Here is a 13,149-nt window from a genome sequence, read left to right as displayed (position 1 = left end):
CGGGAAAGCTCCGGGGGGCGGGGGGCTTAACCCACCAGGGCTGGAGGGAGGCCAGCACAGGCTGGGAGCCGAGGTAACCCACACCGCTGGCTGCCATATGTCGGTCACAGAGCTGTTGAATGCACCCCAGTCCAGGTGCCACCCAGGCCGCAGGCCCCTTTTGTCAGCAGGCAGGTAAGTGACAATTTTTAATTCATAAGCTTTCTTGCCCAAAGCCATGTCTCAGTCTGACTCCTAATTTTCATGATACAGTGATAAAATTCTATGCCAGTCAAAATGATGCCGTTGCCATGGACAGCAGTGGGTCTGCAGGCCGCCTGCCCGGGGCCCAGGTGGCCGAGGCCGCTCATGCACAGCTACTCAGTGCTCACACGTGGCAGGGGAGAGGCATGCGAGGGCCTCCAGGTCCAGCTTGAGCTCTTCAGCCTCATGGGAGCAGGGCTGTCCTCCTTGCTGACCCCCGTCACCCGGGTTCCAGTTACCTTTAACTTCTCAGTGCCTTAGTTTCATCATCTGTAAAATGGTCTTGTAGTGCCCATCTCGAGGGGATGCGTGCAGGCTGGGAGGGGCACACGTTGAAACACTCTGCATAGTGTCCAGCATGAGGCAAGAACACAGCACCCGATGGGGTCCCTTGCAGCTCTGGCAATTTGGGCCACCACGGGGACTTACCTGGTCTGATTTTTCTGATTCTGTGCCTGACCCACAGTGGGTGCTCTACCCCCAAGGTCACACCTGGCCCTCGCAGCCCATAGGGAGGAACTATGACCCAAACTTGACAGTCAAGGGGCTTGGCTCAAAGGAAATAGCTGGCGGGAGGCCTTGCAGTTGATAAAGCTGCCGATGGAACCTTTCTCTCATCCTGCAGCTGGGTGCTGGGTGGGCCGGCTCCTTGAGTGTGGATGTAGCAGACCCGACCAAAGGAGAGGCTTTGAAGGGAGGGACCGCCTATCCCAGTTCTGCTCCCTGGGTAGGTCCAGGCCCTGGGCAGACCAGCTGAGCACAGCAGGAATCAGGTGAGGAGTCGGGCCTCACAGGTCATCTCCTCCAGCCCCCTGCCTCCATTCAGGTGCTGGCCTTTGGAGGGATGCACACTCAGGCCCAGGGGAAGGTTATGTGGCCTCAGAAGCCACAGAACCTTTCCTTTCTCTCCCCCAAAGCCCAGCACGAGGATAGGCCCAGGGATGTCACCACCTGTGTGTGGTCATCTCTAATTGCTGCAAGGGAAGAAGGCGACTTCAGACCCCCCCAACATGTGTAGAGTGAGCATCCTTCCAGGGACGGCAGATAGAAGACTGAGACCCCAGCCCTTACCCTCAAGGTCCGCTCTAAGCCCGAGGACGAGGGAAGCCCCAGCACAGGGCTGAGGCTGGAGCGTTCCAGCAGAGCACTTTGGGGCCTATAATATAGGGGCAAGAGACAGCAGGGGCTTTGTTCAAAAAGACGGAGCTTGGCTTCCGGTGGCAGGGGCGTAGGATCTGGAGAGCAGCAGGCCTCAGGGAGGTGGGAGGCTTGCGATCCCCTTTAACTCCAAGAGCAGCGAGAACGAAGGCAGGACGCAGGGGCTGTCAGCCCAGCAGAGCAGACAAAGCAATTCAAAGTCATCAGCCTGTGTTCCCACACGCACCATCAGCCACTCACTAAACGGCTTTTTGCCCAGACCCGGCAGTGTGGGTCAAGATGCAGCGGGCGAGATAACAAGGAGGCGATGCGGAGAGGCTGGGGCGCAGGAGGAGGGCCGGGGACGGCGGGCTGGAGCAGCCGGAGCGGGAGGCCGAAGGGCGAGCCCTCGCTCCCCGGCCCGCGCGGCCCCAGGAGAGCCGTCCTCACCTCACCGAGTCTGCCCTCGGCCCCTGCAGCCCCTCCGTCCAGGTCCTCCTGCCCGCGCCCTCTGACTCCCGCCCCTTCGCCTCCGCCGGGGCCCTGCCTGGCTCCGCTGCGCCCCCTAGCGGCCGCCGCGCCTCACCTGCTTTCTGCACCTCCAAGTCCCCGCTTCAGCCCCGCCCTCCCTCGGAATCAGGCTGACTCTGGGGGCATCTGAAGCCCTCCTCAGTGGCCTTGGCCGGATCCTCCTCCTCCCGAGCCTCTCTCTGCTCACCATCTTGGTCAGGACAGCTCTTCCTGCCTCCAGGCACCGGCACTGGTCATCTCTGATGGCCTAGGCTGGTTGGCCCTGGACCTCTGTGACCATGGTCTCTGTCTCCTTGACTATCTCCTAAACACCCCTCCATGGAGCCCAGCCCTGCCTGGCCGCGTGTCCTCAGGGCCGGATGTATGTCAGGGCACTGTGCGGAGGGCTGTGCTCCCGGCCACTGTGGGCCAGTTCTTCACCACCTGGAAGACACTGCCAGGTGGGCGTTCTGCTGCTTGTGTGGAGCTGCCATGGGGGGTTTATCCAAAACTTTCCAAAGAGCATGATGCTTTTCATCTAGGGATCCCCTCTTTTAAAGTTTTTTAAACATTTTTGAATTGACATGTAAGCGTGTGTATATATGGAGTGCTGTGTGACGCTTGGCTTTGTGCGTATGTTTATAATGACCATCAAATCTGGGTCATTAGCATATCCGTTACCTCAAACAATCATCGTTCAAAATCCTCTCTTCTAGCTATTTTGAAATACATGGTACATTTTTGTTGTCTATGGTCACCTTGCTGTGCGATGGGACACCAAAGTTTGTTCTTCCCATCTAATGGCAACCTTATACCCACTGACCACCTCTCCCCCAGCTGTGACACCCCCCGGCCGCTCCTGCTTGTACAGATGTGAGACCTCTCCCCTGCAAATCTGAAGAGGGTTTGATTTCTGCAGATCCTAGAGGAAAGGGTCTGTCCCCAGGAGAACCAGCAGGGCCAGTGATGACTTGCTTTTCCTTCTGTGATGCTTCAAATCTCCAGTTGCAGAATCCACAGGGCAGTAAAGGCCTGGCCCCACCCCGCACCCTGGAAGCCCCTCCCTGTCAGGAACCCAGCGCATACTCAGGCAGCAATTGTGGACCCAGGAGAAGCAGCTGCCTCTCTGCTCAGCAGTGGGGACAGAACAGGTGAAAGGTGACCCTCCTGAGACCCCTCCACCCGTTGTCCCCAGTCACCCTGGGACTTGGATACAGAATGTCTGGGGACCAGAGGGCTGACCTGGTGGTATCACTTTCCAGGATCACAGGGGGACTTGTGGTGTGCCTGCCAAGCCCCCAGGCTCCAGGCCGGGAGGAGTGGGAGTCTGGGATGAGGGACTGGAGCAAGTCGAGGAAATGGGGACCTGCCCCGGGGTGCAGGAGGGAGTGGAGGGCAGAGCCTGGGGCTGAGGCCCTGGGGCCTGAGGTTGTTTCCAGCTGTGGCCTCAGGGCAGCCCACCTGTCAGCAGGAGCCAGGTTGGCTCAGGGTCCCCGGGCGGCTTTAGGCACAGGCTCTGTGGATGGAGGTGGGAGGGAGGGACAGGCAGCATCTTCTTGGTAGTACCGGCTTCTGGCATCTGTTGAGAGCTTTCAACGGTCAGCTCATTCCATCTCTGGGGTAGGTACTGTCATCACCCCGATTTTACAGACTAGGAAACTGAGTCCCAGATATGATAATGACTCAGCCAAGTTCACACAGCTGGTGGCAGAATGTGCTCTGAAGCCATGTGGTGGCCTCCCCCTCTGGCGTCATCCCAACCACCTCCCTGCTCTGCTGCTTTCTTCCGGGGCTTCGCTGGGCAGGTACCTCCGCTCGCAGCAGCATGCTTCTGTGGGGACACGGGTGAGACCGAAGGCGGGGACCTCGCCTGCTCTTCTCTGCTGATCCTCCAGCACCCTGCACACCAAGGTGCTCGATAGGAACGTGGAGGGCGAGTGAGTGGACCAATCAATGAATCCTTGAATCAGTCATGCCCTTGGCCTTCACTGCTCAGGCACAGGCTCCTCTCCTGTCCCTGCCCAAGCCCTGACTGCATCCCAGTGAATGCTGCTGTTGCCATGGTAACAGTAGCAGCATCCAAGTCAGCTCCTGGCTCAGGTGGCCTTGCCAGCTCCCTGGGTGTAGCCTGTTCTGGCTGTCAGTTCTGGGAGTACGTCACACATGCTTGGCAGGAGGCGGGAAGGTGAAGGAAGTGTAAAAGCACATGTGTGCACATGTGCGCGCGCGCACACATACGGTGTCAGGGGAGGGTGCCCTTGGAGGCTGTTTGCCTGCAGGCCTCTTGGAGGGGTGCTTGGGTGGGGAGGGGTGTTGTACGTGCTGGAATCAGGTTCCGGGTCGGGTAGGGTCGGGTCAGGGGTGAGCAGCGTGGCCATGAAGGGACGTAGGTGCCCTGTTGGGGGGTCATGACGGGTGGGCGTGCAGGCTCGATTTCCCACCCGAACGCTAAAGGAAGTCATGCAGCAAAGGCCTTCTGGTTTGTGAATGATTTAGATGAAAAAAACTCACAAAGAAAAATTGAATCACATTTAGTTAAACATTTGATAGGTTCCTTTATTGGAAAGAATAAATTTATATGAAAATCGGGAACGACAGGATGCCAGGCACGGCCTGGGGAGGAGGAGCCGTACTGGGGCCGTCAGGAGGCAGAGGCTCCTGGGCCCTTGAGCTCAGCCTGGGGCTCAGCGGACCCAGCCCCCTGCAGGGCCCAGTGCCACCCACCTCACCCACCTCGGCCCTGGCCAGTCTGCACTGAGTACAAGGTCGCGGGCAGATCTACCAAGGGAGTGTGTCCCTGGCTCTCAGGAGCAGCACGGTGGCTGCTGGGTGAATGGAGACTGGCTGAAAGGACACACCCCTCGATCTCTTCCACACTTAGTAGTGGGGCGTCCCTTCCTGGGCCTGGCCCCAGGTCAGAGACCCCAAGCCCACAGTCTGAGTGACATGAAACCTAAAGGAGCTCCGCAGTCCTCAGCGGCCGGTCCCTGCCTGGCCGGTGCCCGCAGTGGACTGGGTGGACGCCAGCTCTGGCCCCAGGTAGAAGAGGACCACCTGGCTGACGGGCACAGGCAGGCGACTGGGCCCCCGCTGGCACCGGCAGCCCCGTCTGGATCTGAAGTGAGAAGAGGAAGTCGTGCTCATTGGGCTTTCCCCATTGATCCCGCTGCGTGCAGGTCCCGTTAGAGCCAGGGGTGGGGAGGAGCAGCAGGCAGCGTTTCCATGGAGATCCAGGCTCCGTGTGTGGCTGAGGCTTGGGGGCTGAATCTCCCCACAGATCCCGTGCCCATCCAGCTTTCTCCCCAGTCCTACCTGTCCCCCAGGGCCCAGCTCAGAAAACAGCAAGGACAAATCCGTATCTTGTGCCAGAACCAGATCCAAGCCAATGTTTGCATACCTTCACCCTCATTTCACCCAGTAACCGATGCTGTAGAGGCCATCCTTATCCCTGTTTTACGGATGAGGAAATCAAGGTACAGAGAGGTTAGGTAAGTAGCCCAAGGTCACACAGCTAGCTAGTGGTGTAGGGCATTACTGCGGCTCCTCCGGGTAACCTTTAGCCTTCCTCTGTGAGCAGCGTCTCTCTGCTGTGACCTCAGAGACCTGACTGGCCTGGGTGCCAGGGCTACCTCCCCAGGTGGCATGTGCTACAGTGCCAGGGTTCCTGGCACACAGACCTTTGCATCCACCATGCCAAGCTCAGGGCCTGGCCTGAGTCTGAGAATGATCCAGCAAACTGGTCAGTGAAGAAGAAAGAATGGAATTGGGCTTTTCCCCAGGTGGACTCAGAGCCTGATAGGATGCGTGTAATAAGGCCCGGGCTGGCCCGGTGGCTGGGAGTAGCTCCGTCAGCAGCACGTGTGCCATGCATTGGCAGGTGCCTTAGGGACCGCTGTGAAAAGCCCCCATCTTGGGGGAGCTTCTAGGCCAGGCGGGAAAATGAGATTGACATACGGGAAGTGACTGGGAGTTGTCACTTCTGAGCCCTGGCTACTCCTGGGGCCAGGAGGGGTCAGCTGGGGAAGTGAGGGTGGCCTTCCTGGAGGAGCAGGAGAGGCTGGCACTAGCCTGGGAGGACTGGAGGCTGAGGTCAAGACAGGACGGTGAGCCAGGCGCGGTGGCGCACACCTGTAACCCGCGGCTCGGGAGGCAGCAGGCAGGAGGATCGTGAGTTCAAAGCCAGCCTCAGCAGCAGCGAGGCGCTAGGCAACTGGTGAGACCCTGTCTCTAAATAAATATAAAATAGGGCTGGGGAGGTGGCTCAGTGGTTAAGAGTCCCTGAGTTCGATCCCCAATACCCCCCTCCAAAATAAAAGCACATAGTATCATTGCCATAAATTGGACTGGAATGAAATGGACGGAACCAGGAACAAGGAAAGGAACGAGGCCACCGAGTCCCTGCGGATCTTGCTCCCTTCAGGAAGCTCTGAGCCCAGAGCCTGCTCACTCTTTCTTGGGAAGGGAAACAGCGTTAGGTGTTGAAGACACACTGGCATCAAACCCAGACCCTCTCCTTGCCTCAGTCAGGGGACAGGAAGGAGCCCGGAGAGGCAGGGCGTTCCCGCTGTGCCGGTCGATGCCGTCTGCTGCTAGGGCGGGGACTCCTGCTGTCCAGGGCTTCTCTGTCTCCTCAGAAGCAGCATCCATGATGGCTCGTGCGTGGGTCCTGCCACGGGGACGGGAAGCTTGGCCCCAGCACCGCGCCGCCCGCCCCGGGCCCGGTCACAGCCAGCGCTGCTCTCTTGCAGGGAACACCAACAGCATCTTTGCCCTGGACTACATCAGCGGGGCGCTGACCTTGAACGGCCTGCTGGACCGGGAGAACCCCCTGTACAGCCACGGCTTCATTCTGACCGTGAAGGTGAGGCCCAGGTGGTAGGACCTGCACAGGTGGAGGCCAGCCTCCAGCTGAGCCCAGGGCGCCGGCCCGGGTGGAGGCCCCGGAAGTTCAACGCTCCTGCCCTCTGCCCGGCACTGACCCCGGGGCAGGTCCACTGGGTACTCCACACTCACCGTCGACGCCCGCACGGGCCTGGAGTTCGATCCCCACCTTAGCGACAAGGGCGCTTCCAGGTGCTCATCCCTTGGTGCTCAGCCCTGTCCCCAGGTTTCAAGGTCTCGGTTGCAGATACCCAGAATTCTCGAGTTTGCCCCTTTCTGGGGTTTTGTCCTATTTTGTGAGTTTCACACTTTCCTGGTTTAGAAAATGCAGCACATCAGGGAGGGGACAGAAGCAGCTGGGGTCTCTGCCCCGGAAAATGTAGTGGAGCTACACCCCCAGCCCCCCACACCCAGTCACCTGCCACGCGTGGCCAGCTGAGCCATTCCCTAGGAAGCCCATTTAGGGTATGGGTCCTGCCTGGGCCACAGGGGACACCCCAGCCCCGACCATCAGTTAATAGGAGGGGTGGTCCAAAGACTGAGGCCAGGGGTCCGGGGACAGAGGCTTCCCCTCCATGTGGGAGGACGGGGCAGCCACTGGACCTGCACTCTCCCTTGACCTTGGCAGGGCCTGCGGCCATGCCAGTCCACCCGCCCTGGCCGCCCAGGGCTCCTTGCTCTCCTGTCCTGTGTGCAGGTGTGAGTTGGCAGGGTGGGGCATGCCTACGGCCCTGGGCCCCTGCCAGCCTCCCACCTGCCCTGCACCTCACCAGCCGAGCCTAGGAGTCAGCTCCAAAGGAAGAGAGTGGCCCCCTCGCCTCTGCCCTGCCTCCAGCTCGCTGTGGAACCCTGCAGTGTCTTTCCATCTTTTGTAAAATGGGGGGGAGGGGGCTCCCCAACCTGGCAGTACAGCCAAACCCGCTCGGGAGCTGTGGGAGATGACTCTGCCCAGGTCTCTCCCAGAGATTCCGCTTCTGAAGTTTGGGGTCAGAATCAGGAACGGGCATTTGGTGGCCTGGAACTCTGGTCCAGTGGCAAGGCACCCCAAGGTTTGAATCAGGCCATCTATTTCTGAGTCCAACCCTCATCCTGAACCTAGCAGCCTTCAGTCTACAGCCGATGCTCAGTTACATCTCCATCAGCCACTGGCACAGAAATTCTTGGCCTCAGTTTTATAATCTGCCAAATTGGATAGACTCTCCATTCAGCCCTTGAAGAACCTCCAAATCTGTCTTTTCCTTCCTGTGCATCTCATCTCCGAGAATCCTGTTGCCTGAGTTTGAATTGCAAAGCTGTGCATCCTTGGGCAAGTTACTTAAGCTCTCTGAGCCTCAGTTTCCTTCTCAGTAACATGGGGATGCTCAAGATAGGATTTTCTTCCTGGGGCTGTAGTAAGGATTCCGTGAGATAATCCGTGTTAAAGCAGCGTGGAATCTTGAGAAGGTCTTTGGTAGACAATAGCTATGATTGTGATCCTGGCCCTCTTGACCCCCGTGGTTCGTCTCTGCCTGCAGGGCACAGAGCTGAATGACGACCGCACCCCGTCTGATGCCACGGTCACCACGACCTTCAACGTCCTGGTCATCGACATCAATGACAACGCCCCCGAGTTCAACAGCTCCGAATACAGCGTGGCCATCACCGAGCTGGCTCAGGTCGGCTTTGCCCTCCCGCTCTTCATCCAGGTCGTGGACAAGGACGAGGTGAGTCCCTGGGACCCAGGGCCCATCCAGAGCCACGGCCCTGCCGGGGCTGTGCCATCTCGGGAGGAATGCCGGGTCTCTCTGGGCTTCCAGGCCCTCGGTTTGGAGATAGAAACAAACCCTTCTGCACCCCCTCCCCGGCTGTGGTTCAAGGATAACCAGGCTGCGAAAACTGGTGGTCTCTAAACTGTTACACGCACCATCTCCACCCTGTAAAGTCGTTCAAGCACATGCTTCCAATATGTGGCATTTTATTTAGAAGTTATATACACAGTCACTGGACTAAAAATTGCAATTTTAAGCTGGGTGTGGTGGCTCATGATTGTAATCCCAGTGACTCAGGAGGCTGAGGCAGGAGGATTGCAAGCCGGAGGTCAGCCTCAGCCACTTAGTGAGGCCCTAAGCAACTTCACAAGACCCCATCTCAAAATAAAAAAGGAAAAAAGGGCTGGGGATGTGGCTTAGTGGTTGAGTGCCCCGGGTCCAATCCGCCATACCAGGAGAGTTGAGCGCCCGGGTCCAATCCGCCATACCAGGAGAGTAAAAATGTTAAGAACAGAGACTGCTCTGGAGGAGAACCCAGGGAAAGCGCATCCTTCCTTGCAGAGTATCACGATGCCCGAGGGAGGAGCAACGCTGGTCCAGCACGGGGTCCCTGGTCCTGAAGCCATGAGGTCGGGAGGATCAGCAGGTGTTTTGGGGAGAGGGGCCCAGGGCTGAGCACTGGTGGGTGGCCCACACACGGGCCCTGGGTGGAAACCTGCAGGCAGGACTCGCACGGGAATAGGTAGTGGCCCCGACCCGTGGACACCACAGGGCTTGCGCGGGGAGGTGGGCGGGTGTGAGGAGCCCGGCCAGGGGCTCTGACTCGGCCTGGGCGGGAACCCAGGGGCAGGCAGGGAAGCCCTGGCAGCACACAGCCTCTGTTTGGTCCAGACCTGCCATTCGCTGGCCCGGCTGGGCCCTGGTCCACTCATGCGCACACAGTCACACTGCGGTCACAGGCTAGCCCCAGCGCCCACGCTCATGCCTCGGCGGACTCCTCGCCGGCTCTGCCTGCAGAGAGGCAGCTCCAGGGTCACTCGTGTGCCGCCTGCGGGTTCCACGGTGCTGCCGTGTGCTGGGGTGCAGTGGGGTGGCAGAGGCTTGGCACCGGCTCTGCCCTGCTTCATCCCAGAGTGGCCCCGACTTCTACCCAGTGGCCGGAGCTGGCTGTGTGTCCCTGCCTCACTACCGGAGGCCGGGATGTGGGGAGGTGACTACATCTTGTCTCTGCCACCAAGGAGGCAGAGAGGAGACAGAAAGGTGGGCAGGGCTTAGCATAGGACCTGCCAACAGAGACCCCACCCACTGTCACCGTCCCCAGAGCTGCAGCTCCCCAACCCCCAGCAGGTCCAGAGAGTGTCCCCAACAACCGCAGGCCTCACTGGCTCAGGCTCCCGGGGGCTCTGTCTGCAAGAGTGCTGAGGGCAGTCTGGCCTAGCCTGCCCCGGGACGGCCCTGCCCAGCCGGGCACACGCTCGCCATGCCCTCAGGGACTGCGGGGACCAACACAGACACCCCCTGTGTGTGCTCCATTGCTGCTTTTCCCAGGGAGGTGGCCTGTGTCCCTCCAGGGACCCACTTCTCCAGGACACGGGGACGTGCAGAGAGGAGGGCTAGGAAGGAGGAGAGGCAGCACCCAGGCCCTAAGGTCACCTGGGCCATCCCCCCCACCCCCACCCCCGTCTCTAAGCAGAGCTGCCCCCAAACCACAGCTCCCCGCCTGGGCTCCTTCCTCAGCAGGGCGTGGGTCACTGGCTCAGTCCAGCACGCCCCTTGGCATCGTCCATCTCTCCTGCCATCTCCAGAACTCGAGGGATTCCGAACTGGCCAGGGAATAGCCCCGAGGCCAGATTCCAGATGTCTCGCCACGGTGTCTGAGGGCCAAGCCAGGCGGGCTCAGCAGCATGGCCGAGGGACAGAAGGTGCAGGCCGAGGCACTTGGGCATTGCCCAGTGTCCAGAGTCTGGGGAAAAAAACAGAACCTCTGAGGGCCCAGGCAGATGTTGGAAAAGATCTTTGAGAAATTGTCGCGTCCTGCTCCTTCCTAAGGGTGGAATGTCTGTTGGGATTTGCGTCGGGGCTGAAGGTGACTCTGGATTTACTTGGTGTGGCAGAAAAACATGGTCACCGAGCAAATGTGAGGAGGGAAGGGAGCAGAGGAGAGGCCAGATCCCTGTGTCCCAGGCTCCTCAGAACCGGGGGCTGTCTCTGGCTGTCCCCGTGACTGTGACTATAATTCTGAGTGTGCGGGTCTCATCCCTACCTGTCTCCTGCTGCGCAGCAGGACCGCAGGCGGTGGGGCCTTGTCTGGATTTGCTCGGCTGGTAACCCAGGCCTCACACTCCGCCTGGAACCTCAGAGCCATCCCACGCTCAGCATCGGCACGCTGTTGAGTGGCGGTGCCTTTGAAGCTAAGGGTAGCTAACAGGGTGGCCCAAGACGTCTTCTGGACGGATGACCTTAAAAGTCCACTATGGACAGTCCAGCGTGCTGACCAAAACAGAAAAGGAAGGAGGAAGCAGTTTAACCTCTCGGTCAGAACTTTGTGGCAGTCTTTCCTAATTAGGGTGCTCATCTAACACCCCAAAACTAGATGATGCTTGCAGTGCCCCCCAGATCCAAGATTCCACGAAGTCTCTGAATCTCAGGCCCCGCCAGACCGTGAGCGGCAGCAAAGGTGCTCCAAAAGGCCCTTTCTATCTCCCAAGGACTGCATCACATTGTGAGTGCCTCTGAGTCATTTCTTCCCTTTAGCCAGGCTGTAGAAAACTCAGAGAAGCCAGGGAAGAAAGGGAGGGGGTGGGCCGAAGCCATTTGTATCGAGTGACAGTTGAGATGCAAATAGATGGTTGTGATGCAAATAGGAAAAAATCCCGGCAGGCACAGGCCCCAAGTCAGCCTGGGTCCCAGCTCGCCTGGCCTGGGAGTGTCAAATTAAAGGCTGCGGCCCCTGCGTCTGTCTCCCTCCGCGTCCCGGAGGAACCGTCCGTAGGCAGCACCTTCACCCACTAGGGTCCCCACCCTGTCTCACCCCTGCCTGGCCACCTCCCGCCATGCCTGGGAGCCGAATGGCCTCAGGTCTCCTGCTTCCCCAACTGCACAGGAGGCCGGGCTCCTGGGCCTCGGGTGGCTGGGATTTCCTGCTCAGCTGTTTTAAGACCACCAGGGGATCCTCTGGTTTGCACCCAGAGACAGGAGGGGTGGGAAGGAGGCGGGGCGTGCGGAGACCCGCCCTCTGGGGGCTCCACCAGTAGCAGCCAGGGGCTTTGTTTGTAAGTCGTGGGTGCATTGTGCAGGGGAACTCCCGCCCACCCAGGGACCCCCGCCCACCCAGGGACCCGGAAGGACAGCGCCTTCCCTCCTTCGGGAGAAGGCCTTTACCTTTCTTCTCGGGCGTTGGGAGCCGTGGACCTGCTATTCCTGCCTCGCTTCTGGCCACAGTTTCTCTGAGCACATTTGCTGCTGTTCTTGAGGGCATTCTTTGGGAAATTTTTAAAAACTGGTTTTTCTTTTTACTCATACATGACAGGAGAATGTATTTTGACATATCATACATACATAGAGTGTAACTTCCCATTCTTGTGGTTGGATGGAGTTTCACTGGTCATGTGTTCATATGTGAACATGGGAAAGTGATGTCCCATTCATTCTACTCTCTTTCCTATTCCCATCCCCCTCCCTTCCCTTCATTCCCCTTTGTCTAATCCAATGCGCTTCTATTTTTCTGTCCTCTCCTTATTGTGTGTTAGCATCCACATATCAGCGAGAACATTCAATCTTTGGTTTTGGGGGATTGGCTTACTAAACTTGGTATGATATTCTCCATTTCCATCCATGTACTGGCAAATGCCAGAATTTCTTCTTTGTGGCTGAGTAATATTCCATGGTGTGTGTGTGTGTGTGTGTGTGTGTGTGTGTGTGTATGTGTATTGCAATTCTTTATCCATTCATCTGTTGAAGGGCATCTAGGTTGGTTCCACAATCTAGCTATTGTGAATTGAGCTGCTATGAACATTGATGTGGCTGTATCTCTGTAGTATGCTGACTTTAAGTCCTTTGGGTATAAACCAAGGAGTGGGATAACTGGGTCAAATGGTGGATCCATTCCACCTTTTCTGAGGAATCTCCATACTGCTTTCCAGAGTGGCTGCCCCAATCTGCAGTCCCCCCAGCAGTGTCTGAGTGTACCTTCCTCCCACATTTGAGGGCGTCTTCTGCAGAGGAGAGGGATGGTGGTGGAGAGCCGAGGCCGGTGCCTACCCCACTCCCAGGGAGGCCTCTGCTCCGGTTCTGCTGCTCCTGGGAACTGAGATCATGTCAGAAAAGCCTTTCCATCTCATCAGTGTGTGCGACCCTGACCTTCCTGCGGGATGGTAGTGGATCTAGGCAGGTGGGGAGATTATTCATTCACTCAACAATCACTAATGTACCTACTATGTGCCCCAAATTGCGCCCCTCCTTAGTGACGGCCCTATGCTGGGTCACAAGAGGTGATGCAGAAGATATGACTTGCTCCCTCGGGGCTTCCCGTTCATTCTGGTTGGGAAGGCAGAGGAGGGACCCGCAGGGACACAGTGAAGGGTGGTTTCCTCTCAGTGGCCCAGGGACGCCTTCCGGGAAGGCACCGGCT

The 13,149-nt window shown here is 58.5% G+C and overlaps 1 protein-coding gene across 1 annotated transcript in view; it reads left to right on the top strand.

The window, feature by feature from the left end:
* Positions 1-13,149, top strand: part of CDH23 (cadherin related 23) — a 391,248-nt gene that overhangs the window by 201,128 nt on the left and 176,971 nt on the right. The window contains exons 10-11 of the mRNA XM_079137029.1: positions 6,639-6,751; positions 8,286-8,474. Coding sequence (XP_078993155.1) covers positions 6,639-6,751; positions 8,286-8,474 — 302 coding nt within the window. The remainder of the gene's footprint in view (positions 1-6,638; positions 6,752-8,285; positions 8,475-13,149) is intronic.

This window comes from Sciurus vulgaris (genome assembly GCF_902686455.1).
Source record: "Sciurus vulgaris genome assembly, chromosome: 4".
NCBI classification, from domain to species: Eukaryota; Metazoa; Chordata; class Mammalia; order Rodentia; family Sciuridae; genus Sciurus; species Sciurus vulgaris.
Note: the sequence above shows the minus strand (reverse complement) of the source record. Positions and strands in the feature narration are given on the sequence as shown.